General features: G+C 38.5%; 1 protein-coding gene across 1 annotated transcript; it reads left to right on the plus strand.

Annotated features, from left to right (window-relative positions):
• Positions 1-656: 656 nt before the first annotated feature.
• On the plus strand, positions 657-12,155 carry LRIT3 (leucine rich repeat, Ig-like and transmembrane domains 3). The gene is made up of 4 exons (XM_058838841.1): positions 657-772; positions 2,026-2,504; positions 9,719-10,024; positions 11,029-12,155. The coding sequence occupies exons 1-4, from the start codon at positions 657-659 to the stop codon at positions 12,090-12,092; spliced, it is 1,965 nt and encodes a 654-aa protein (XP_058694824.1). The 3' UTR covers positions 12,093-12,155.
• The last annotated feature ends 14,377 nt before the right edge of the window (positions 12,156-26,532 follow it).

A 26,532-nucleotide genomic window follows, 5' to 3' on the forward strand; every position in this document is an offset into this window, starting at 1 on the left:
TAAGTCAATGTTATGTTTATATAGGTCTGGTGTTTAATTTTAAAGAAATACCTTTGTCAGTATGAGCAATGGATTTTTTCAGGGTGAAAAAGATGACTGTATAGATTTAGCTTCAACTGTTATGTGTGTGCTCATATGCAGTTTGGCTTTGCAGTGTAAAATTTATTGAAAGTCTATATGTATTTTTGACAAAACCCTGTTTTTACGGGATTTTTTAAAAGCTCTGGAATCTAGGCTTCCTATTAATTTGCCATTTTCAGTATTAAAGAAAATGCCATGCAATATCCTCATGGTGTACTAGATTTCCTTCAGGGACCTTGGAACGCTTTATAGGCAGTATAATACATGCACTGCCTCTTAGGAGAAGAGATATTTTATTACACACTAACTTTACAATCTGCATGTCAAAAACAACCTTGGAACATGGTTTTAAGCAGTGATTTGAAGCAGTGTGTTCTGACAGAGTATAGAACGAGCTGGTTTAACTGATGCTGTTCAGGATACATTTGAAGGTTAAGCAACTACGGATCTCGGCTAATCTGTTGTAATCTGCTGTTACTAAATGGATGGCTACATTCACATTTGTAGCACACTGCATGAGTGCCTAGGAATAAAGCTTTCACATTTCTTCATGTCAGTTCTTCTGGGAGGAAGCCATGTATCTGTTTATTTGCTTCTACCTCCTAATGAGTTTTTTTGAAGAAGTTCATGGCTTTTGTCCTTCACAATGCACTTGCGTTTACCATGGCAGAAGTGATGGCACTGGAACAAGGTATATATTTTATTATTTGTTACATAGGGCAATCTATGAGGAGAAGGGTTGAAGAAATTGGAGAAAACATTGTCAGACACTGCAAATTATTTCTAGCATAGTTGCAGTGAAGGCATATTTTACATTAGCGTTCTATGACTTGCAGCATTCCTGAGCAGGAGCAGATGGTGATTATGGCTTTGTACTTAGCAAATAGCTACTCTAAATCTTCATTTATTGTAGGAGGCAATTTGTTTCTGCTCCATGACATTCCTACTATTGCGATATCCTTTCTATTTCTACAAACTACTTAACTAGTGGAAGGTGATTCTGGTTTAAATAAATAAAATAGTTTCCTATTTCTTTTTTTAATCTGCAGTAAATCATGTAATTTTTGATAGTAAGGAGGTTAATTTGAAATGTGGTGACCTGGTATTGTCGTGTCAATTTTAGGAGATACTCTTTGTCATTGCTATTTATTGTCACAGGCTACCTGGTATAAAGCTGCATGAGGAAAAAGTAAAAAGAGCAATAATCTAGAGAAAAGGGGGGAAAAATTTAAGGATAGACTTATAATGCGGGGAAATCTTCAACCTAGTATGTGTAAACAATATACTCCAAAGAAATTGTTTCCTGAAATCAAATGACTGAAAATGCTGAGAAATCCCATTTCACTGAAATCATTGTGAGCAGAAGGTTCTTTTCATCTCTATAAAGCAAGTAATTTGTGCATAGACATCAAAAAGAGGGCTAGAAAGCTCTTCTTTACTGAATTTTCTTTGGTATATTTTCAATTTTCAGTCTGTTCTGAAAGGTAAGTACAGAAAATACTTGAATCTTCATCATACATAAAAATTAGAGATTATTAATGTTAATTCTGAATTTTAACAATTTTAATGGGGGGCATGCAATTCCCACTTGAGATACATGCACGATTATTCCTTGTGCAATGGCATCTGTCTTTCAGTTGTCAGTAGAGTGAGGGGTGGACAGAGGGTGGTGCTTACATACTTTAGAATAAAGCAAATCTAGGTTTCATGTGAAAAGATCAGTTCTGGTTTGTATTCTTTTTGTCTTTAGAGACCATGTTTGTGGAGTTTCTTCAGCTTTCAAATGAAGAGGACTGTTTTTGATTTCTGTGTTCTTTGTTCTGGTGGTAGTGTTGCAGAAAGTTACAACATTTGCATTTAAATTTGAAATTCAAATTTCTGAAAAATAAATGCAAATATGTATCTTTCCCCTTTTTTTTTCTTTTTTTTCCCCCCTGTTGCTAGGTCTGTACTCTGTAATGACCCTGACATGTATGAGATCCCTGTGAATGTTCCTGTGGATACTGTAAAACTTCGTATAGAGAAAACCGTCATACGAAGGATTCCGACTGAAGCCTTTTACTACCTGGTAGATCTCAAATACCTGTGGGTCACTTACAACTGTGTAGCCAACATTGATATCAGCAGCTTCTATAACTTGAAACAACTGCATGAGCTGAGGCTGGATGGTAATCTGCTTTCAACTTTCCCTTGGGAATCCCTGGCAGAGATGCCAAACTTACGGACTCTTGATCTTCACAACAACAAAGTGACCAGCATTCCTGCTGATGCTGGCCGCTACCTGAGAAACCTGACCTACCTGGACCTGTCCAGCAACAAGCTGACCACCTTGCCATCAGATCTCATGGACATTTGGCCTCCCTTCTCAGGAGCTATCGTGTCCAAGAATACAGACATTCTGGTGACACAGAGAGTAATCTTGGGTATGTTGAATAGCCCATCTCATTCCTTACTAAAATATACCTAAACATTAAATTGCAAGTGAGAGCAGTTAGGGGACCAGCCTAGGATTCAGGAGAGGGGTTTTACCCAGGTCACTCTTGTGGTTTGCTCTGTTGTCATTTACTTATTTTCTACTGGTAGCAGAAAACCATAAACTGAATACAATGTTCTCCATGTGTGTTGTTACCTCAAAGCTATAAAACTGAAGCAAAAGCTATGGGTATCCAGTTTTCAGGAATATAGACCATTCAGTAGCTATATAAATACAGAACTTACATTGCATTTCTGGTGACATTTCCCTCATCTTTGTATGTTTGCAACTGTAAGCATGTCCATTTGCAACTGCTTTTTCCAGAGGCTCCCAAGCCAAGCAAGCAGCTAGAGCTGATGATCATATAAAGCCTGTCCTGTGACACAATGCTGCAGACAGTGTTGGTGGGCCAAAATAGGGCAACTCCTGGGACCACTGTAGACCTTGCATTACTCTAAAGCTGACTGGTTATCCTGAAGTTTTTCACAATTTACATATTGAATATGAGAGAGAATAGGAGTCTGATCCTTACATATTCACTGTACTTTTTATGGTGTTTAAGGTAAGTATTTAAGAATAATTTGGTCAGACTGGTTTTTTTCATGAATTGATCCCCTTCTCTAGTGTGCAATTGCATCAGTTCTGTTTGTGGCATTGTGCTTTATCGGACATTTTATCTCCACTTCCTAGTCTTGCCAGGGTAACCCCTTTCTCTTCTTCTGTCTTGAGCTGGAACAGTTCTAGCAATACTGTTCTTTTCCATCAATGTTTACATATAAGTACATATTTTGATGTGTTTGTAGTGCAGCAGGTGGAAGGAAAGAAAACCAGCTGACTGTCTCTACAACAGTAATTCTGTAAGCACTGGTAAAGATCTGTCCTGCATTGTACTGCCCAATATTTCCAATTTCTTAATCTAAAGCCCCAGTATTCAGTGTCCATTTGTTCAGCTGCTTTGTTTCACAGCAGAAGCTGCAGCTTGAAACACTCATTCGGATCATATTTTATATAAGTAACTAAATAGATGCAAGTAGGCTGCATGACTTCGTAAGTATGGTAACTGTAGGCTTGCACCATTAAAGGGTTTTCATTTATTCAGGATTAAAAAAAAAAAAAAAAAAAGTAAAAGCTGTAAAAGTGACTCCATCTCAGTACTCCTTTCCCTGTCCCCACACTGAAGACTACAGGAGGCTGTAAAGTGGGAGCTGATTGTGCTGGTTCTAATCCTCATGATCTCATGTGGGAGTCCCAGAGGTTAAGTGGTTTCCTTGTCTTATATAGCCCTCACCACTTCAGACAAAACAAAAGGAACTAAGGAAAACAAAATAACCCCCAACACAAAAAAACACCAAAAAAATCTTAAAACCTCACACACTCTTCTCTCCCCTTAACTCTGGGAATTATCTGCAGGCTTCCTTGGTGCAGGCACTTTTCCAGCCTCCTGTAGCCCCGACAAACCCTCTGGTGCAGGCATTGAGTTCTTTGAAGGCTTGTGTTGTGACCTTTGGACCATTCTCTGTTGTGAACTACAGCTGGGTTTTAACACAGGACTCCAGAGAGGAGCACACTGGGTTTAAAGAGAATTTTGCTTCTCTTTTTTTTTATTACTGTTGGGTGCTAAGGGAGGCTCTGTGCAGCCATTATAGATTTGCAACTGAGAATACAAAATGCCAGGTAGTACTTTTCCTTGTGTTACATTGAGTAAATTTACCTTGGGTAAGCTGTGAATGAATTAGCTGAATTTTATTTTCCATTGACATCATCGTTTTCTGGTGAGTGTATCCCAATGCAGACAGACATTGCTTGCTACATAAGAAACTCTATAGTGGATAAGGAAACATCCCCTTCCTCTGGAGATTAGAAAGTGCAATGCTCTTTATGTCATGGGTTATTTTGACAAGTTTATTTAGACTCCACTGAGTTTAGTGCTTCCTTTCTGACAGACCTCCTTTCTCTACTGGGCTTGCTGGAGCCTGAGAAGAAGTGCATCCCATGGATATTCTCCTCTTCCTCTTCTGAGCTACAGATAGGTGTCACAGCGCTATGTGGTCAGGAAGGACCTAGCCTACTGGGATTCAGGTCCAGAGGAGCTGAGCCATTCCAGTAAAGTCAGTGCTGTTCTTAAAGCCTGTGGCCAGACCACCCAGAGCCTTCCTTGATAACTTCCTCCAGTGTTTATCTATCAGGGTAGTGAGAAAGTTTCTCCTAATACCTAACCTCAATCTCCCTTACTGCAAGCTAAGCTGATTACCTCTTGTCTAGGTTTTCCTTCCCTGTTTGCCGTCCTAACTAACCACACCATTTCTTTCACCAGCTTCTAATATAATGTGAAGGTTTTTTGTTTTTGTTTTATGGTTTTTTTTTTTTTTTCTTTTGGTTGGTTGGCTTTTATTTGAATTGGGGGTTGTTTGGTTTGGTTTGGTTTTTTCATTTGCTTGGTTTTGGTTTGGTTTGGCTTTTTTTTTTTCTGCTGTGTGTGGTATTTTTGTTTTCATTTTCTGCCATAGTTATGTTCCCTTTGGACACCTTTAGGTTTAAAAAAATATTTCTCTTAAAATGTGATGCTCACAATTGCACGCTTTAATGCTCAGGATTGTCCTATGTGCTCCAGCCACTCTCTGTGGGAGCATCCAGCCTGACCTGTGTACCTACATGGAACGCTCACTGCAGCCAGAACTCTGCTGGAAGCTGGAACCCAGACAAAATCCAGGTTTTGTCTAGTCAGGAAAACAGCAGTCAGATTCTAATTAGTGTAATCAGTTATGGCTCGAGTTGTCTTCACTCCTGGTTCTGGCAAAACAAGATTGTCACGTGTATGTAACTAACAAGATGAAAACCAGCAAGGCCCTAAACTCATATGTTTGTGCAAATGTATTTTTTAAAACCAGGAGGCAGTTTTATCATTGGTGTCTTGACTGAGAAATTCCAGTTTGTCATCTCTGTACTAAGAGGTTTGAGTTTTTTAACTACCTCTCACTGTATGATGTTCCTCTGTGTGTGCACTATGCTAAATGAAAGAGGGGTAGGAAAGGATTCCTGGCCCTCTGGCCAAGTGGCTCACTCTGGCTCTCATCCACACAGTTTAGGGCCAGCTCTCTTTAAAGAGAGTGTCTGTTCCACCCTTTGTAAGATTTAGCCCTTGGCTCTCTGTGGGCTCTACAGGATGCTGCAGTGACTCTCAAATGTAATTCTGGGAATGGGGGTGTTTTTTCTTCAGTCTAACCTGCCTGAAGTTATGTGAGGATGACATTGGAAGTCATTCATCTGTGCTTTTGGAATCTGAAATAGCAGGGGTATATTGTATGCCTGAAGGGCTGACAGACGCATAGAATAGTTGGAAGGTACAAAACCTGCTGAGCTTGCTTCAGGGGAAACAACAGGATAGAGAGAGCCATCCTTGGTGTGGTCTAATCTATAAGCCTTTCAGGAAGCAACCCCTGGAGTGCCGACTGTCCCTGGACCCATGTCTGGCTTTGTCTTGGGAAGTGCCCTTTGGAACAGCTCAAAACAAAGCTGTGGGGTGAGCTGAAAATTAAACATTGCAAATGATTGGGGGATCAGCATGTGAATTCATCTGGCCCTCTTGGTTATCTCTGGAGCCATAGCCTGATACTTTGATCCAAATCACAGCTAAATTTCAGCACTGGCTGCTGTGCAGAAATTTACATTTCTGGCAGGAATGATGGCAGTAGCATTTTCCATATGGTGGACTCTAGTGAGTCACTGAGAGGAAGAGAGGAATCCAATAACAATAACAGAGTCCAATAACAGAGCAGTTATGTGAGATCTTGCCTCTGTTGCATGCAGAGGTGCCAAAAATATGGAATACTGCAGGTCCATGAGGCTCCTACCTGTTATGCTAAGCCACGGGGTAGATATTGCTTTTCCTGAAACTACTCCATTAGCAGCTGCCATGTGGTGAAAATGCTGCGACACAGTGTTGGATGTGGAATTTACTGTTTAGAACCATGGATCAAAATGTGAAGGTTCAGTTGGAAAGAACCTGGGGTAGGCTGGCCCAAGGTGTGGTGAATATGTCTATCGGCCCAAAACTTGAATATTTTACATCTTGCTATTTTGCAGCAACTGAAAATCAGTGTGTTACACAAATTATGGTCTGAGTCTGGTTACTGATTTACAAATGAAGTTTTGCTCATAGCTAAAGTCCATATTGACACAGCCCAGGGGAACCCTGCTTACTGAGAAGACTACAAAAATGTGCATGCACAGACACACATATACGTTTACCATTATACACACATAAAAGTTTGCCATTGTACATGCAAGCATACATATAAATGTGTGAGAGTAATTATAAAATATGGTAAATCTAGAATAAAGGGTTTTAGAGAAATTTAATTTTAAAATAACACTGCATTGGTATATTGCAATGCATAAATATTTATCAATGTTTGTTTTGCCTTGGCTAGTATTTCTTTCTCAGATCAACAAGCTGCCTTGATATTTCTACGAAAGAATCCAGGGTTTATAGAGACATTCTCTTTCCTCAGATACATGTGTCATCAGGGATTTATCATTATTTTCATTTTTGCTTCTTAAGAAATTATTTCTTATATAAAAGATCCCTAATATTTTCCATTTTCTTATTTCCACCCCTTTTTAACCTTTTCTTTATTCTTTCACATGTTGTTCTCACTTCTAACATCTTGTCAGCACAAGCTGCTAAAGTTCAAAATGCCCCTTGTAGTTTGGAAACTAGGTTTGCATTCATGTTTCTGTTCTCTTCAACACTAACTGAATTATAATGAAATGCAGTGTTTTATCTTGTTTCCAACTCAATAGTGCTTTCATCTTTTCATTTTGGGAATTCACATAACTTGGTGATTTACAATGGCTAGAAATAATGTGAATACTGTCAGATATTGGCAAGACACAGATAAACAGAGGGGCTGTGCTGTGGGGGAAAGGAACTGTATCTATCATATATATAAGTTCTGCATCTTTAGAAGTTTCATCAGGAAGCATGATGGACAAGAAAGATGAGATGTCTGACTGACATTACTCTTCCTTTGCTCTACATTCAGGCTGTCAAACCTGTGTCCCAGGCTGGACAAAACATCCAGTCTAAGGATTGTTCGTTGTTACTTCATCATTCCTTTTATCTTGTCAGTTTCTGATACCTATTATAATAACTTTGGCTTTTCTTCAGGGCACTGGGAGAATATGAAAGCTGTGTAGCTATATATATTAGGAAAAGTTCCTTCAGTGAAAGGGGGCTCAGGGAAGTGGTGGAGTCACCATTCCTGGAGGTACTTAAAGGACATGTGAATGTGGCACTCAGGGTCATGGTTTAGTGCTGCACTTTGTGGTGCTGGGTTAGCAGTTGGACTTGATGGTCTTAAAGGTATTTTCTAATGTAACTGTTCTTTGGTTCTATTTCAAAGACTTTTGAGTGCTTCAAGTAGCTTAAAAGCAATAATAAACCCCTTCCTTTCCTGCAGTAAATTTCTTAGCATAGTGAGGAAAATTGCAAGAAAGTGAGAAGAAAAAGAAAATTACAGGAGTATTGTCTCTGACTACAGAGCTTCACTAACTGAAAAGATGAGGATAAATAGTTACATATATGTGCTTGATTGAGCAGAATTTTTATAAGCACAAGCAGTTGATGTATCTAGATATAGAAAACTCTTGGATAATATCTTTTCTCCTTATGAATATATGTGTGAAGTTCACAGGAAAATTTTTTAAGTTTTGGAGCTTTTTTTTGAGGAAAATCAGTTGCTGATACACTTTCCTTTGAGTTCTCGTTCTCTGTTCCTGCAAACAATAAGTTGTCAATAGATGTAAAGTCTCTTCTGTCTGGAAGGGGTGAAATTGGATTGTGATGTCAAAGTCATGGAATCTCTTCAGGTCAAGTCTTGTTTTAAAGAGCAGGGATTAATTGGGGTTTACCACAGTTTTAACCAATCACTACCATTGTGCTTAAAATAACCTAATCTTGGTCTGGTTATAAAAGGAAAAGGTAGTTAATTACTCATATATTCTTTCATCTGCAGGTTTTATTCCAGAACAACCCATCATTCTTCCAATAGCTGTTTTGATAATTCTTAACAATACACTCTGAAAAATATTTGCAGGTGTTCAGGGCTCTTTTTTTGTTTCAATACTGGTTTGACTTATATGACTTGTTTGCTGTACTGATCAGTAAATTCAGTAGCACAGGGTCCTTGCATACCATCCCTTATTTCAGACCATAAGTTTTGTTTATTAGTAGTACTCAGAGAAAATTAGAAAGACATATTAAAAAATATAAGTCCTACAAGAAAATACTTGAACTCCTGAGTGATATGCTGTGTTGTACTTTATCTGGTGAAGCCACTGTTGCTCTATGAAGGTCAACATAGCGGAGCAGTCAATACCAGCTGAGGATTTAGACTGATATTTCTCCAAGAAGCAAATGTTCCTGTCTCTGACACAGGAGAGACAGGGTTCTTGTGTTCTTGTGTAGTCATTACAGCATTTTGTGGTCCTTCCTATTTTCTACTCTTTTACTGTTCTTCTTGAATATATTTCAGAGGCTGTAGTGAAGCCAACTTCTAACAGTATTGGTGTAGTTCAGAGCCAGATAAAAATTTTGTTGGCCTAAAGCGCTTTCTCCTTAGCCTTTATCCCTTTTTCTCAAGGGGCAGAGATGTTGGTGTAAGCTCTAAACCTTTAAATCACCGTATTCTCCTCAAGCATTGAAAAAAGGGTCAGGGAAGGTCAAGCTGTAAGAGCCCAAAGAAGGACTAAGAGCAGAGGAGAGTGACACTAAGCAATAGCCCTAAGAAGCTGTCTTTCCAGGAGGCACAGGCAGGTGAAAATGTATCATCAGTCTTAAGACATATTTTCAAAGAGGTTCTAAATGTGGTAGATAAATAGCAAAGTTAAGCACAAGTAATGCCAGCACATCACTATGCTCCTGTAAACTTCTGTGAAAAATAAGTTTAGCTTAATAAACATTCATACTGTTCTCCCTAACCTCTGAAAATATTCCCCCACCAAGCAGCTGAAGAAAAAACACAAGTTGAAAGAGAAAAGATTAACCCAGAACAGGTCCAATACTTGATTGTATTTGGGAGTAATCGTGTGTCATACTGTAATCACAATATTCATATGTTGACTGACAACATTACCTTTTTCCTGCTTCCCTCCTTGCCTCAGGTTTTCAGGACAACCCATGGTTTTGTGACTGTCGCATTTCAAAGCTAATTGAATTTTCCAAAATTGTGGACACCTCCGTTGTACTTCTTGATCCATTGATTTCATGCAGTGGACCTGAGAGCCTGGCAGGAATCTTGTTCCAGAGAGCTGAGTTAGAGCAGTGTCTTAAACCATCTGTGATGACCTCGGCAACGAAGATCACCTCCCCACTGGGCAGCAATGTCCTGCTACGCTGTGACGCCACGGGGTACCCAACACCACAGCTCACTTGGAATAGGTCAGACAATATTCCAGTGAACTATACAGGTATAACTGCTCTTTTATAGGAAATGGGAGAACCAAAAATTGTTGGGTTGCTTGTGCTTTGAGATCATTGCAATGAGTAACAATGGGCCATGTATTGTGTCAAGCTGGCAATCGTATCTGTGCAGCAGCTGTTATGAAATTCTCTGTCTAGTTCTCAGTCTTAACAGGTCCAGCAGACTGTTTTGATTCAGGATGTGGTGTGTTACAAGAACAATGTGTGTGGAAGGGAGAAATGGATGAAGTGGGGGAAGGATAAAGGGAAAAGGAGTTTGGGTTACTTTGACCCTCCTAACTCAGAAACTAGAAAATAGAAAGGAGAATTTTTTGCTGGAACCTGTGTTCGAAAATGTTTGTGTTAAAAAAGCCAGTGAGGCCATAACTGAATGACTTAAAATTCAGCATTGTAAACAAAAAAATTTCCAAATTCATGTTTTCTGTGTGCAAATGATGCAAGGCTATAATTGTCTGACATCATTCTAGCTCCTGGATAGATATTTATGTAGTTACTTAAAAGTAAAAAATGCTACTTGCTAATGCCAAGTAGTTAGCAGTTATCATAGGTCTGATGAAGGTAAGAGAACTGAAATATCTTAGGACAAAGGTAATTTCCAATAGCATTTTAAATGGGTAGCATGGTAAATGTCACAGGAAGTCAGTGGGTCTTGTATTTAAGAGTCAATAGCAGCTTTAAGACATTTGATGTCACTTTATGTGGTTTTGTGTTTCTTAGTGAAACTGCAAACTAGTTACTACAGACATTCATTTCCATTTTGACCCAAGCTGAGCACTTGTATTTAATAATAGAGTATGGCTGGGAATTCCATAGTTTGGAAAATTTGATTTGTTTGTGGTTTGTTGTTGTGGTTTCTTGACCGCTTGTGTTTAATTTAAAAAATTTTCATACATGTCATTCCTTCTGGCAAAAAGGGAAGAAGTAGTCTAATAATGTTTATTTCCTCTTTACTTCCTATTCATAATGTTTTACTCTTTGCATTTTCCTACAGTAATTCAAGAAAGTCCTGGAGAGGGTGTCAGATGGTCCATAATGAGCTTGACAGGAATTTCGTACAAGGATGCAGGAGAATACAGATGTAAAGCCAAGAACTTGGCAGGAATGTCAGAAGCTGCTGTGACTGTCACAGTGGTTGGTGTAGTTACTACAACTGTGTCACCACAGAAATATGGGAGGAAGCCAGAGGCTGAGAGGCAGAATACAACTCAGGAGGAATCCAAGCAGGAACCTGAGAGGACAACCACACCTCTTCCCGCCACACCGACCACTACAGCTCTGGTTAGCACTGAAAGATCAACCAGCATGGCATTGACTGACAAAAAGCAATCCAGGCTCATGTTAGATGGAAAGAAAGTTTCAAAGGCAGCGACAAATGGAAACAAAAAGCAGATTGGAGATTCAAGCAAGAAGGGTGAGGATACTTCATTAAATACAGCTGGTACTGGTGAGCAAAATGTTACTGTGAAGAACCTAAGAGTGATCAGCGAAACTGATGAAAGAGTGACCTTAACTTGGAAAACTGTCAATGCCACCGGCAATTCCGCCGTGACTGTGTTATACTCCAAGTATGGTGAGAAAGATATGTTGCCTCTCAGCACTGATTCTAACAAAAACAAAGTCACAATCGATGGTTTGGAGCCTAGTACTCAATATATGGCCTGCGTCTCACCCAAAGGTGTGCCACCTACAAAAGAGCAGTGTGTTGTTTTCTCCACTGATGGGTTAAATGATGAAAGCAACTCTGAGTTCTCTATTCTGATAGTGGCCAGCAGTGCAGGCTGTGTGGTTGTTTTACCTTTGATATTTTTCTTACTCTACAAAGTTTTAAAACTTCATTTGAAACCAAAATCTGCAAAGGAAGCTGAACTTGCAAAAGAGACTTATGTACAATTTGAAACACTGTCGCTGAAACCTCGAACACTGGGTGCAGGAGACCAGCTCTGGGCACGAAGGTACACAGATGAGTCAGAAAGACTTCTCCTTTGCTCCAGGTCAAGCATGGATTCTCAAATGACCTTCAAAAGTGAGGGCTCCAGGTCTGAGTATCTGTGCTGAACATGGGTGAGGGTGGAGATGCAATAAATAATAGGTAAAATTAATTTAAAATGGTGATCTGGAAGCAGGTTGATGCTAGATGGTGGTCAGAATACGTTATCTGATGTAATAGAGTCTTACTGGATGGTGGTGGGTAGGAGAGAGAATAGAAGAAAAATGTTGCCTGTTTTCTTTTTTTTTAATGTTTGTGATTTTGGATGTGAAGGAATGGTATTCTTCCAATGAAAAATACAGCATGAAATGGTTCCATGGTTAAAGGTATTTTATGGTTTTATTAAAACATTCTGTTTTCTCTCATTTTATCACATGATGTGCTAGTGGCATGTATCAAACATGAATCACCAATCTTCTTGAAAGCAATGTACTTCAGCATAATAGGAAAACAGTTTTAACTACTTCTATTGGATCAAAACTTCATTTGAATATCCAAGTTTTCTTCTGACATCAGCTTGTGCTTTGAGGTGTCATACAGCTATTTGTACAATATCTTGGGTTGAAGTGTTCTCAGGCCAGTCAAGATGGAGGTCCCAGTTTATGGACTCTTGAGAGGTACAATACACATTGTATTGTCATTTTGCAGATGTTATTGCAAAGGAAGCTTTAATGTCCTGGAGCTCAGGTAAGATGAGTAACTCTGAGAGACACTAGATAATTATGTTAACCTACATCACATGATCTTACTACAAAATCTCAGCCTTAGAATTTACTTGGATGTGTCTGTCTATATACCTCAATTTCAGAAATCTCTGTACAGAAAATTCTGTGGTTCTGTGTAATACAACACACATTCTTATATGTCAATATATTACACAGCAAATATTACATTGTATTGCAGAGTACTACACTGCAGTAATGTAATACCTTTTGATATTCAGTAAGAGGAAATCTTGTCCTCAGGGCATGTTGGATGTGAAGTTTAATGAGCATAGTGAAAGTTAATTGTGAGTGTGCTTCCCAATATTTAAAAATCAGGAATTAATAGTAACAATGAATTCAGAATTGCCTGTTAATGATAATAATGAATAGTCTATTCTGAGCCTGCTTTTTTTTTAATGCCTGAAGTAAATAAGAGAACTTTTGTTGTTCTAGGTTCAGATATTATGTTTAGAAGTACGTGTGAATTGTGAGCCACAGGTTTTCCTGAAAATTACAGCTGTGTTGTTTTCTTGGACATTTATGCCTGGAGGAACTGTTTGTTTTGCTAGGAAATTGGGAATTGACATTTTCCAGAGGGAGAAATATTACTCAAAGCTACAAACCAAAGTTTAGTTTGTCAGCTTCAAAACAGTAGCATTTCTCATTGTCACTAATGTAGGATGAAATTTTGCCTGCTGGAACGTTGATGAGCTTATCTTGACTGGCATAGCTTGGTGAGAGGTGTCAAAAAGCCTCTGACACAAAATCATGGCAGGAAATGAACACAGTGAAAAGTCTCTGGTGTGCAGTGACCAGGATCAGTAGAATGGGTATTTGAGAGTATGGGAACCGTAGTAAAGAATCAAGTGAGATGTTCGAAAGTGCAAAATTAGCTTGTCTGCTTAGAATTAGCCTTGGTGTTCCTTTCTGTGTTACAAGTATGTGTGGTTAAATATCAATCTTCTTTTTCCATGAATAATTTTGATTGCAATGAAAATAGTTTTAGCTTTCTGAGCTATTTTACTTTGGCAGGGGCTTTTTTTTGAAATTTAGGATTTTTTAGGGAAAAGAGATTCTCTGTGTGTCAAAACTAAGGTTCATCTGACACATTACTGACAAGTTTGAACAGGACCTGAAGTGTTACAATATTTGCCTTCTATTTTCCTGATAGACAGTATAGTTGGTAGTTGTTGAGGGTGTTTCCAATTAAAAACACCATGTTTTTGTTAAAGAGAACAATTGTTTTAACTTTTTTCCTGTAGAGTATTTGATTTCAGGTTTCAAAGCTCTAAATCTAGTTCTGGAGTTCAAAAGTGATATCACCTGACTTGTAGGTGATGCATCAGTATATCGAACAGAAGTGGTACACGGTTCATTGGAGAGAGCTCACTTGTGAACGTTAAACCTTTTGGTTTGATTAATGCTTGTGGAATTAGCATGTCCTAAAGTCAGAAATTCATCTCTGGCCACATGGGCTATCTGTATATCAATTTACTATCAAGGGCGTGTTCTTTCAAGAAAACATGTTGTATATTATTTTTTCCACGGTTCTTGAGACCAAAGAGTTACATAATCCAGATATGCTTCTGTAACTCATGTCAAAACACTGAATGTGCTGGGGAATTTTGGCAGGAATTTGACACAAAGGGCAAATCACACAATAAAGACATTTGCACTGTATCACCCAGGATTGGTTTAATTAAAGGGCTGAAGGAATACTTTGCTAGCAGATGTAATTTTTTATATTGTCAATTGTTAACAATGGAATCATTGTGAGATAGATTTTGTCACCCATAATAATTTGTGTAATATCTTCTGAAATGCAGTACTGGATCAAGTATCAGTATGAACAATGTTGATTATAATCTGTGTAGGACAATTTGGGGAGGATTTAACTGGTGTTTATGTATCGCCTTTCATATATTTTGCACTTTGTTTTCTCAATTCAGCCTGCTTTTCACCAAAGAGGTTAGATATCTTTTTATACATTACCTACAATGTCTGTGTCAAAACTGGATGACTAATGAAATAACTGAGTAATGTGAGCTGAATTCTAGGTAAACCTCATTTTTACTTAAGAGTTTTAGTGGGTGCTAGTACTTATCATATTAAGCCATAATCTTGGCTTCAGTGTGCACTTACTAAGCCAAACTTAAGGCATCTGTGCATCTATTTTAGTCCTTGCCATTGCTCACAGTGGGCTTTATATTCCTTTCACCATCATCAGATTCTCATACTTTGCTCAGGGAAGGAATTAAGAGAGAAAACTCTTTCATGTGTAACATGAAAATGTCTGTAATAGCAAAACCGTTCATGCTTGGACTATGTCTAGGAGACTAAACAAAGGGCATTTCCAACTCAATACCTTTTCAAAGAAGTAAGTAAAATAGAAGTTGTTTTCATGTGAAAATAAAAAATTGTTTTTATACAAGACAGTGTGTTTGCCTATCCCTTTCATCTTTGTTTATAGCTTCGGATAATACCTGATGAATGTAGCAGTGGGGACAAAAGGAAGTCTGAAAAGAAATGAGAGAAAATACAGAAAGAAGGCTGAGAAACAACAGAAAGGTGATATCCTAGAGAATTTTGTGACCGTGTGCCACAATGTCCTTTTGCTTGCCGTTCTGCCATGTATGTGGCAAGGGTGCTGGTGCATCTGCAGACAGGTAGCTGTAAAATCATGGATGAAGATACTGCTGGATTATTGCAATGATTGGATCTCTACACATGCTCACTTTTGACAAGGAGAGGGCAGCAATAAAACTGGAGTGTGGAACAGTGTCACCAGGGGAATTTGAAGAATGCACTTGAAGCTGGTCTTGAAGTCTACCTGTGCCCCAGTGAAAGTTGTGAGAGGTTTTAGGAGACCACTGCCTTTAAACTGAAAAGGGATGAACAAGTAGCTTATGAGTTTATTGCGAGAAAGAGGGGCTTGCATCAGCAACCGCTCTGGAGAGGCTCTGAAACCAAGATATAATATACTACGATCATCCATCTTGACTTATGATTTTCTTTTAAAAACAACCAGTTTGTTAGATTTATGGCTGGGAGATAAACACAAACTTGAATCTTATTCAAGACCACAGACTAGATTTCAAAATGAACCTTTTATAAACTATCTGACTGTGTGTAGATTGGAAATTTGCTGACATGGATGCCTTCTCTCACAGAATTCATTGCATTATTCTAGGTGTTATAGAAAGCCACAGAAGCTCCAGGTCAGCACTGTCATGTTCCTTGGTTGAAAATGAGAAGTTCTCCATAGAACAGGTGCTTTTTTTTTAATTTACAAATCACTGAATTTTTTTTACTCTGAATTTCAAGATATCAGAGCTCCCTTCAGAGTGGAGGCACAAATAATGTGTCATTTTGATATATCTGAAAGACTCCTTTGCTAAACAGATGAAAATCAAGCTGAAATAGAGGTCTGAAACAGCCTGTATTAAGATTTGTTGGGGTTTTTTTTAATTTTTTTTTTTACAAAGCTGTATTATTCATAAGTGTTAAAAATGGGAATAATTTCAATCGAAAAGGCAGAAAGCAGTCATGAACAAAAGGATATAATATTTCCCTATATAGAAGTTACTGCACTTTTCTCCATTTTCCATTTTTTATGAAATAACATCCTAACCTATTGTTTAAAAAGGAATGTAGAATTGCTGCAGCAAGATCAATAGCACCTGTCAGGTATATATTTTAAGTATGTTTGTTCTAACTTCAGGTTTGGTATTTCTGAAAGACCCTTGATTGACTTAAGAGTATTACAAAAGGAGCTGACTGTGCAAACAACTACAACTAACCTCTCATAATAATGGAATACCAATTTACTGATGGTGTGTGCATGTCTACATTTTGCAGAAGAGGCGCTGACAAGAAAATACATTATTCTAAAATGTGATGAGTTATTTGACTGAAATATCTTCTTTTTTTAAGGAGGAGTCAAAGGAATTTGGTAGTGGTGGGGTTTCTTGGTTTTGGGTTTTTTCTTTTTGGTTATGATCTTTTATGGAACTAAGATGACTGAGAGGGGACTTGGTGAAATGCTTATGCCCGGAGAAGGCTAAAATGGAATGTGTTTTCTTATTCACTTTTAATGCAGGAGAAAGGAGCTTTATATGTGTGTGTGTGTGCATTGAGGGCAGGAACAGAGTATTTCAAGCTTGTTGCCTCAGACAAAAAGTGCAAGCAGTTTCTTCTGAGGCCTCTGGTATGGGCTGCTGGCACTTGAGAATGCTACTGGACTAGATCGAAAGCAAGGACAATCCAAAATGACAATTACTAGTAGATTTGGTGCAACTCTAGTTTAAATTCAATGGGCTGCTTGTTTGGTCAGGTAAATGAGTACTTTGTTGATTTTTTTAAATTATTTTTTTTGTATTTTCATTCTTTTAGACACACAGTTGAAGGAAACCTCTAGCATCCTCAAACAAATTTCTCTAATACTTCAAAAAGTAATTTCAGGAACAAATCTCTAGGTCAGGTTCTTTCTTGACTCTCATTTATTCTTTCTAGTTTTGGAAAAGGGGAGGAAAACAATATGTATAGTCGACTTTGTATTATTTTCTAGTCTCTTAAACAGTCATGCCTTTGTTCATGAAAAAAGAAATCAAATCCAATATTCATAAGTTTTTTGTAAGTAAGTTTTTTGTAACCTGATTTAATTAATGATGATGAAACCTAATGCCATGGACTGATCGGATGGACTACTGAGTCATGTGTTTTGAATTTTTTCCTGCTAATATTTGGCCAAATGTTTGAGACTCCAAAAATTACTTGTACCAACTATATTTTTTGTTTATAGCCCAGTTTCTTGTGTTGAAGATCATGTGGAAGTTAAATCATAAAAAGACAAAGAAGGAAATATAAGCATACAGTAAACAGGTAACTATCTAGCATGGCAAATTAAATTCAGAATAACACCACTCTCTTTTAATGTTATTTTTCTCTTTGCATAGAGCCTTCTTCAATGTCAAACTAATCCTGCAGTGTATTGCTTGCTTCAGATTGCACATGAATGACATTATCTGGGTTTTTTTTTCCAGAGCATTATCTCAGATCTTGAGCAACCTGTTCTGGCTTCTCACTGATTCTCCAAAAAAAACCACTACTTGGTGTTTCTTGTTCTCTGGCATAGAAGTGACATGGTGGAGTGATTTTCTCCCTGCTGAAGCATGAATATGAAAACAGGAATTGTAACACTCCTGTTTGTTCTGAGCATCATGTTTAATAGCTGACGATTAGAGAAAGTAATATTATTCTGAATTTAATTTGCCGTTCTCTACAGCTGGCTGCTTACTGTACTCTCATCTTGTCTTCTTTCTCCCTCTGTGATTTAACTTCCACATGAACTTAGGCACAGCACCTTGCAATCATGCTGTTTGCTGTTGTGTCTGGATCAATATCTCCAAAGCACTCAGGTCCTAGAGTTCTGTGTCAATCATTCTGGGTTCAGCCTAAAATCTGAGCATAGCATTTTTCAGTAGAAGATTGTGCTAAATTACTTCTCAACATTAGGAAAGGCACTCTCTAGAATGGCAGAGGCATATTTTCATACATAAAAGTGCTGTTTATTTGTTCCTTGCTTGAGCATTTTTTACTCTTTGACAGAGGAACAGACATTCCCTTTGGATAGAGTAATCAGCACAAAAACAAGGAAAGAAACATATTTCACAAGCCAGAAAAATAATGGTCTTTGTTCTGGTCAGGCAAAATGATTGAATAGACATTATATCCAGTAGCTATATGAACTATTTCTTTCAAACTGTAAAAGGAATTCATGAGGAGAGGTAAGTAATAAAGTTCCTTGTTTATTGATAGAAAAGTGACATTTTCTTGTGCCTTTGATAATGACTTAACACTAGAGAATGCCTGAGTGTGGACTGGCAGAGACAAGAGTTTGGTCACAAGGTGATGAAGTTTTTGGTTTCTCATTACTGAAGATTCAGAGATTTAGAAATGAAATCTGAATCAAATTATATGAGAGAAAAAAGGGTGATTCTTAAAGCTCATTTACCTTAATAAAGAAACTAGAAGAAGGATTGTGAAAATTCTTTTAAGGGGTGATCAGCCAGAAATTGTGCCAAAAAAATGAATAATGTTAAACAATTGCTCTTTTTAAAATATAAGACTGGAAAAGCCCAGTATCGATGGATGGACATTTAGAAAGGTCCTTAGTATAAGCAGAATGCATAAATGATAGTTTTGTGGCTGAAACATGAAACAAGAATTTTTATTTTAACTATGTGCAAGTCTGCCTTAAAGTTGAGTACTAAATTGTCACCTGATCAAACACAGATTCTAAATTAACAAAAAGGCTGTGGTGGAGTGGTATGCATGAGAAGCAAGGGAGATTCCTACAGAAAGCACACAAGTAAGATTAAGTAAAGAATAAAAGCACTCTGCTGAACAATATGCAGTTCCCTGAGAGGAAGGACTTCATCCTCCAAAGGTTTGGCTTATAAAGTTATGGGCAAGAACTGAGAGGAGAAAGAGTAGTAACAATTCACTATTTCAATCATGCATCCAGGAAAGATCTTCAGTAGAGTTTAGAGAAACCTGACTTGGGGGATAAAAGACTCTATTATTGTCCATGACTTTTTCACTATATTAGATATCAATTCAGAAGCTGAAGTAACTGCTTTGCAACAAGACTTGTAGATGGGGAGAACCTAGGCTGAAGGGCAGAAAAAGAGGAAAGGAGCTGCAAGACTGATACCTTTGTTATCAGTGGAATCTAACTGAACTGTAAAAATTAGATGTGCCACATGTTAAGTGGGAAAAGCTAGACCAGTATTTGATAACAGCTGGTAGCTAGAAGGATAGTTGAAGTGAACATAGTTGATAGTTGGACAGTGCTGCCTGAATGATTTTCAGTCTTACTGAGTAGAATACTGAAACTGAAGAGAGAAATAAGCTATGTATGTAGGTGATGTACTTTTATTGGATCTGTTACACTCAAAACATACCTTGCATGTCTTTCTGATCCTTCCCAGTTATAGTTTTGGGCAGAATGAATTGACAAAACTTTAAATATACGAAGCCCATTACAGTACAAATAACTTGTGATTCATCAAAAGGGCAGGGGGACAGGCCTGGAGGAAGTTGAAATCAAATGTCACCACCTAAAAATACAGCTGAAATGATGAGATTTCCTCCTCTGATGAATGTTTGGAGTAAATTCCACAAAAGGCCGTGTTCTTTGTGAACTGTATGATGCCAGCCTTGTGTGGGCTGGGGAGAAAACATAGGAATAGGTTTTGAAAAGATGTTCTAAGTGATTTATTGACAACATCCTGGGAACTGACATTTGACAGTGTTTTTGAGCCCACGGCCATTTCAGCAAATGCCAGTAGTGCAAGATTTAGGGGGGTGGTGCTCCAGTTACAGTGAGATGAATACTGTCACACGTTGTTTCAGGCAGTGTTCAGACACCAAGAATAAGTAGGCATAAATAGCAGGAGTGTCTGGTGAGAGGCTGGGGCATGAGAGGCTCAGAACATGCTTCCACATCTTGATAACTTCAGCAATGTGTCAGGAAGAGGGAAAGCCTCTTGCAGTATTGATAAAAAAGTAATAGATAAAATGTCCCTTATTAATGTATTTTGAACCTATCCCAAAAAATGCCATATACCAAAAAACCTCTGAGGCTGACTGACTGTTTATTGAGACCATAGATAACTGAGATTTTGAGCAGGGTAGAGGAGCCTGTGGAGGTGCAATTGAATGGTCTCCTTTTGTCACTGCACAAACCTGGTGTGGATAAAGAATCGCTGATGACTGCAGACAAATGAAAATTTTCCATGATTTTTTGAATTTCCCTTACAAGCCATCAGCAACCTCTGTTCTGCCCAGCATGTTTGTGCAAGAGAGCTTTTTTTTGTTTATTTGCAGGTGTTTCATAGCAGTTCCACCATCCTCAAAGTTCAGCAGTTGATGAGAAGCAGTGCTTCCAGCTGCCATTAAGTTGCCACTCACAGAATTTAACACACCCACTGTGTAAGAAATGATGCTGCAGAAAGGAAAAGTGACTGCCGTTCACAGTGTAGCACACCAAGTCCTTCCTTAGTGTAGGCTGAATTCTCTTTCTAGCTGTGGAAATGCTGCTTCTCAGCAACTCTGCAATCCAGCTGGTCACAGAAAACTGCGTTGAGTTCAGCACTCCAAACTCCAGAGTATTATTTCAAGCCCTAACAACACTGCCTGACTGCCAAGAACTTTGCTGTCAAAAAGACTTTTCTCCCCCCCTAAGCTGGTGAAAAGGTACTACGTTACTTCTATGAAAAGTCCAGTTGCTGGTTAGTGAGGAGAAATCCTGGCAGTTTTGGAGGTATGTTTTCATGGTAAATCTCTCTATATTAAACACATGAAGCTAAGATATGACAGTATTTTCCTGTCTGTACATTAGTCTGCACAACACATTTAATCTGATGAGTACAGGTAAAACCAGGGTGATGTGAAAGATGAATGTTGTCATTTATTCATTTTGGGTGCAGCAGTAGCAAGAGTTCTCAATAGCGAAGCATCAGTCCAGGCAAGCCACTGAGCATTAAATGCTTTTAATATTTTCCTCTCTTGAAGGGCTCTGCATGTTTTTTCTTCATCTTATTACAAAAGCATTTATTACAAAAGTAGCTGCACAGAACTGATCCACAGAAGTCTATGCTTTGAATAATCTTTAATAACTGATAATTTTTGAAGGTATTATTTCTGCATTGATATCAGTCAAGAGAGGTGCCTGTTTTTTGCAGTAGAGAAGAAGGAATATTGATGTAAATTGTTAGCTAGTGTTTGCTGGTGGAACTTCTTGTAGACTTTGTATTGGGAAAAAAAAATGTCCATGTTGTATTCTCACACAGTGGCAACTTGTTGACTGGGACACGTGTAAAAGGACATGACATGAAAATCATATCCTGAGGCCTTAGTCAGATTGTCCTCTTCTTGCTGTTATGCTTGCTAATATTTTCTAAAATATTAGAAATATTTTCCAAATTTTCTCTTGTTTCTCAGTGTCAGGCCTAAGTTAAATAATACATGTTTAAAAAAAAATAATACTTAAGTAGGCCCTGGATAGCATAAGATAGTAATATTCTCTTAACAAAGGACCTAATAACTTTTGCTTTCTGAGAGATAAAATAGAAATGTACTCCTTTAAGCTGTGGTGATGGTTAACACAAGAACCTGTCATTTTCATAAGGTAGGTCTGCTCCAATGTTTTTTATGTAATCAATGGGAATTTGGTATAAGTGAGCTCAGGATCAATTTCTACTTCATGTCCGAAAGCAAAGAGTTGTCACTTTGGGTATTTCATCCTGAAATGTGAAGGTAAGGCCTGTGATCCAGCAAGATTTGAGGAGAGTCCCTGCCCTTAGTCTGTACATTTTGCAGCTGTGAGTGGCTGTGAGCATTGGGAGTGCAAGCAGGAATGAGTGTCTTTGACTTCTGTGCCAACACACATAAGGTAGGCCCTTCTGTAACTCTCTCCCTTGATATATAGATTGCAATGGAATTTTAGTGTTTGCCCCAGATATTTTAGGTGGTTGGGTTTCTTCTGACACATCCTGCCTTGCCTGCCAGCCCAGCTCTAAATAAGGCAGCCAAACGCAAACATGCAAATGGAGAAGTCTCTTCACCATTGGGAGCGCAGACTCCCAGAATAGATTTCCTGTGCTCCTCTCCACTTACCGGGGTCTTATTTCATTTTGGAAAACTGGGCACCTATGGCTAATTTCCAAAGCACTGCCCATGAGGTACACCAACCATCTCCACACGCATTGCTGAGGAAGATTTGAGTGGGGGCTCCTTTTTAGATTCTTGTCCTAATGCCCACTTGTAATATTGTACAGAATGGCCCTGAAATACTCTCTTTTTTAAAAAAGATGCTGAATAGGTTGGGTTGCTTCTTACAGATGGTGATTTTTGGGTTAGATACACTGTTCACTATTACAGCAATTTTAGTTTGGTAGCTTGTGAAGTGGCTTGAGAGTATGGAGCATTTTTTTATATAGCATATGGGGCAGGTGCCCTCAAAAATGCTCTTATAGCACTAATAGGAATTTTATTATATAAACATAGCTTGCACTGTGAAAAAGACAAGTTTCTACAATACAGTGCACTGATTTTTGGTATAAAAGCACTACATACATTAACATACCTCCTTTGAAGGAAATGTATTTTTACTGTGTTTTTTCATGTAGAAATAAACATATATTGCATTCTGAGGAAAACAAGTGATATTTAAAAGTTTTCAGTGCTTTGCAACACCACTGTATTTCTGATGCAACTCATGAACAAATACAAATTAATTTTCTCTTTTACCTTGTATTTTATGTCCTAATTTGTTCTATGAGATTTTAGCAGGAATAAATGAACAGCTACTTTGCAATTTTGAGTGCAGCTTTACATGCAAGAGTCTCAGTGTACTTTATAACAGCTATTAAGTTAAATAACCTTTCTTCATGTAAAAGGAAGTAGTGGACCATTTGCACAGCATGCCAGGATCACTCAGGAAGCCTGTAGCAGGGATGTAGGCAGAATGAAGGAACCTTTTAATGAGCTATGCATGTGGTTATAGCATCCACATCTCTATGCATCCACAGATATTTTATTTTGCAAAGCCTAACTATGACTGATTTCACTGTTTCTTTTCCTAGCCTGGTGTAAGGTAAAGGCTAAGCCAGCCAATATGCTCTGGCAGTTCTGTAGCTGTTGCTTCCAGGAATCTATTCATTCACCCTTCAGCTAGACAGGCATTTCTTGTGTGCAGCCAAGGAGACATTCTGTGAAAACGTGTGTGAATGTTAGTGAACACTTGGCTCACTGTTTGTTGCTTACACAACCATTTTATACTCCTCTATTGCAAAGTGGTTTCCCCCCATCCCTTAATGCTTAACACAGTTCTTAGTACCTGCCCGATCAGTCCCTGAGACCAAGCCTTTGTTAGGTCATTTCAATTTCTTTGAAACTACTGTAGAAATAATGCAGCTTCTGACTCTGCAGGCAATCTCAGGGGATTCCTGTAGTGCAAGAGAGTTTTACAGGACTCCAGAGGGAAATTACTACTGCAAGAAACAGTTTTCCCCTTTCTGAAATCACCACTGTCAGCTGAGTCTAATCTGGAGCTTCCATATTCACACTCCAACCAGCAATATGGAATCTGTTCAAAGCCTTGAAGTACAGAATCATTATCTAAAAGCTAAATATAATGTGGGTTATTGCTTGTGCTTAATGTCCCAGCCTTTTCCCCCATCGCTCTTCTCTCCTTGTCCCTGTTTAGATGGAGAATTGACAGCTGTGGCCTCAAGCAGGGTGTGTTTGGTAGCTGCAGGATTTGGATGCCAAGTCCTGGGATATCACGCTCACAGAGGCATTTGGGGCTGTGATAGGCTCTGGCACTGCACTGCCTGCAGCTGTGAGGCTCCCTGAGGTGGTGTCAGGTCAAGCTCTGCATGGCAGAGCCCTTGCTGATCACTCTGTGGTGCCAGCTGCTTCCCAATTTGGTATAAGAAATCCACTCTGACCACTGTGGGTAGGGTCTGACCCCCATATATTATTTTGCTTTTGTTCTATATTGCACCTGTAAAATTGCCTCACACAAGAAATAACATTACATCAAAAACTTGTACTTCCAAGTGCATGTTTACTTTCAGCGGGCTCTGAGCAAATCAGGAGATGCTCAAATATCTACTATTCATGAAAAGGTGGCTTCTGGAGATTTCTTGAATCTGTTCTATGAATTGTAGGAAAATTGAACATTTCCAGCAGCCACAAGTGTATTTTACTGTACCTGCTCTTGGTTGCCCACCAATTCATGGGCAAACCACTCTGACACCAGCTGCATGGACATTTATAGGAAATATATTTATATTTTATATTTATAATATATTTATAGCAAAATAAAAAACTTCCACAAAGAGGATGTGGCTTGCAACACACTCAGGATGTCATTGCCTCCTTCAGAGTGTTTGAGTATGGCAGCAACTGGGAGCAGTCTGCTTGCAGGAGCTCAGTACCAGGCACTGGCAAGATCTCTGGTAATTCCAGTCTGGGATTCACCTCAGGTGTTTTTGCTGTGGAAAGCTGACTATAACAATGCCTGTTTCTACTTCTACTCCTATTTATTGTCCATCTTGTTTGATTCTGACTATAAGATGTGCTAGACAGATGTAAGCTTATGGAGATGTGGTTTTCTGTAGATGTGCCAAACTGGTGCTACAGCTGCACCAGGTGAGATGGAGTTAATTGGACATAGTGAATTGGATTGGCAAGTGCAGTGATTCTGTTCCACATAGCCAGCAAGGCAACTATGAAAGAAAACTATAAAATGTTCCCTGCTGTTTATTCTTTATAGTCATAAGAAGAATAAACCATCTAAAAAGGTCTGTAATGAGGTGGAAAAAGTTGACTAAAAAAGTAAATTTAATTGTTCACCTCCCCAGGCCAGAACTTATGGGATAAAAGAAGTAAAAGTAGCAATATCTGTGATAGATGGACTTCAAATAAAAGCCCATGGACTGACAGATAAATTCCTCATCTCTTACTGGTATCAGTGTAATTGGTGAGTGCTCAGAAGCTCGAAAAAATTAGTGAAATTAGATTTCAGACAGTGCCTTTGTTCTGAGAGATCTCTTAGAGCAGCTGTTCTAGTATGTGTACTAGAAATCATTTTGCTGTGAGGGAAACAGCTATCTGTGAGATGGAAACAGCAAAACACAGAGAGGATACATTTTTTTACTCTGATAGTGAGTTAATGCCATACCTGTCACTAAGATCCTTACTTAAATGTTCTCACATAGCCAGCTGCACAGATCTTATTCATGGTAAAAAATGACTTGCTTTATCTTCAGTTTTATTTCCACCTCAGAGAGCCAACTGACTCTTCAACATGCTATTTTAACTACTCCTTCATGTCTGCTAACATCAAGGCCTAAAGTAGTCATCTAACATTGATAAATGTCATAACTCAGTAATGTGCTATGTGGCTTCCCCAGAATGTTTCACTCTTGTTCTGGCTGTTGGGATAGCAGAGAGAGTGTATTTAACTTTCTTTCTGGATCCTTCTGTGGATTCCATTGTGGTCTAGCTGATGAAATAAGTATTTACAGTATAGCAGCTGATGAAAGGTGCCTGTTAAAATGTTAAATGTAAAACTGCTTTTAAAAAGATAGTATTGGCCATAATTAACATTATGCTTTGAACATAGATTATTTAAACTTCTTCTTTTGCTTAACATCAGTTTGTAGCAGGAAAAAATGCAAGCCTAGCAGAAAAACTGTGGCACCCAAACTTCAAAAAAAAATCCAGTGGATGTTTGTCATAACTGCTGCTGTGCAACAGACAGCTGGAAAGAGATTATGTACAATTACCCTTGGTTTTCAAAAAGCTTTCATGATTTAAAGTCCCAATCGTTAATTAATTGTATTAGTAAATTAAATTAAAACATCAGCCAAATATTATCTCCAGACTGTTGAAGTGATGAGTGACATGCTTGAGGACAAAGCCAGAATGGCCATCATACCTCAGGAGGAGATTTCAGGCATTCCTGCTTTTAGAGATCACTGGAGTATGCCAGCCTCTCCTGCTGTGCCTCTCTGCTCTGACAGGCAATTTAGTATTGCATAATGTCCCTTTTGTCAGAATTATAGATGATGCAGGCTGAACCTGCTGAAATGACATTAACAGTACTGAACCAAGCACTGATGTCAGAGAAAATACAGTCAGCTAGCCGCACACTCACCCTGAGATCAGGCTTTAGCTAGTAGGTGTAATGCAGGCTTAGGCAGTTGTTGGGTGTTTTTTTCTGAGGACT

Source organism: Poecile atricapillus, chromosome 4 (assembly GCF_030490865.1).
Source record: "Poecile atricapillus isolate bPoeAtr1 chromosome 4, bPoeAtr1.hap1, whole genome shotgun sequence".
NCBI lineage: Eukaryota > Metazoa > Chordata > Aves > Passeriformes > Paridae > Poecile > Poecile atricapillus.

Excerpts from the sequence above, each read along its gene's own strand:
- LRIT3 (XM_058838841.1), top strand. The coding sequence starts at position 657 with ATGTATCTGTTTATTTGCTTCTACCTCCTAATGAGTTTTTTTGAAGAA. Across the intron at positions 2,505-9,718 it reads GACACAGAGAGTAATCTTGG|GTTTTCAGGACAACCCATGG; the intron begins GTATGTTGAATA and ends TCCTTGCCTCAG. Across the intron at positions 10,025-11,028 it reads TATTCCAGTGAACTATACAG|TAATTCAAGAAAGTCCTGGA; the intron begins GTATAACTGCTC and ends ATTTTCCTACAG.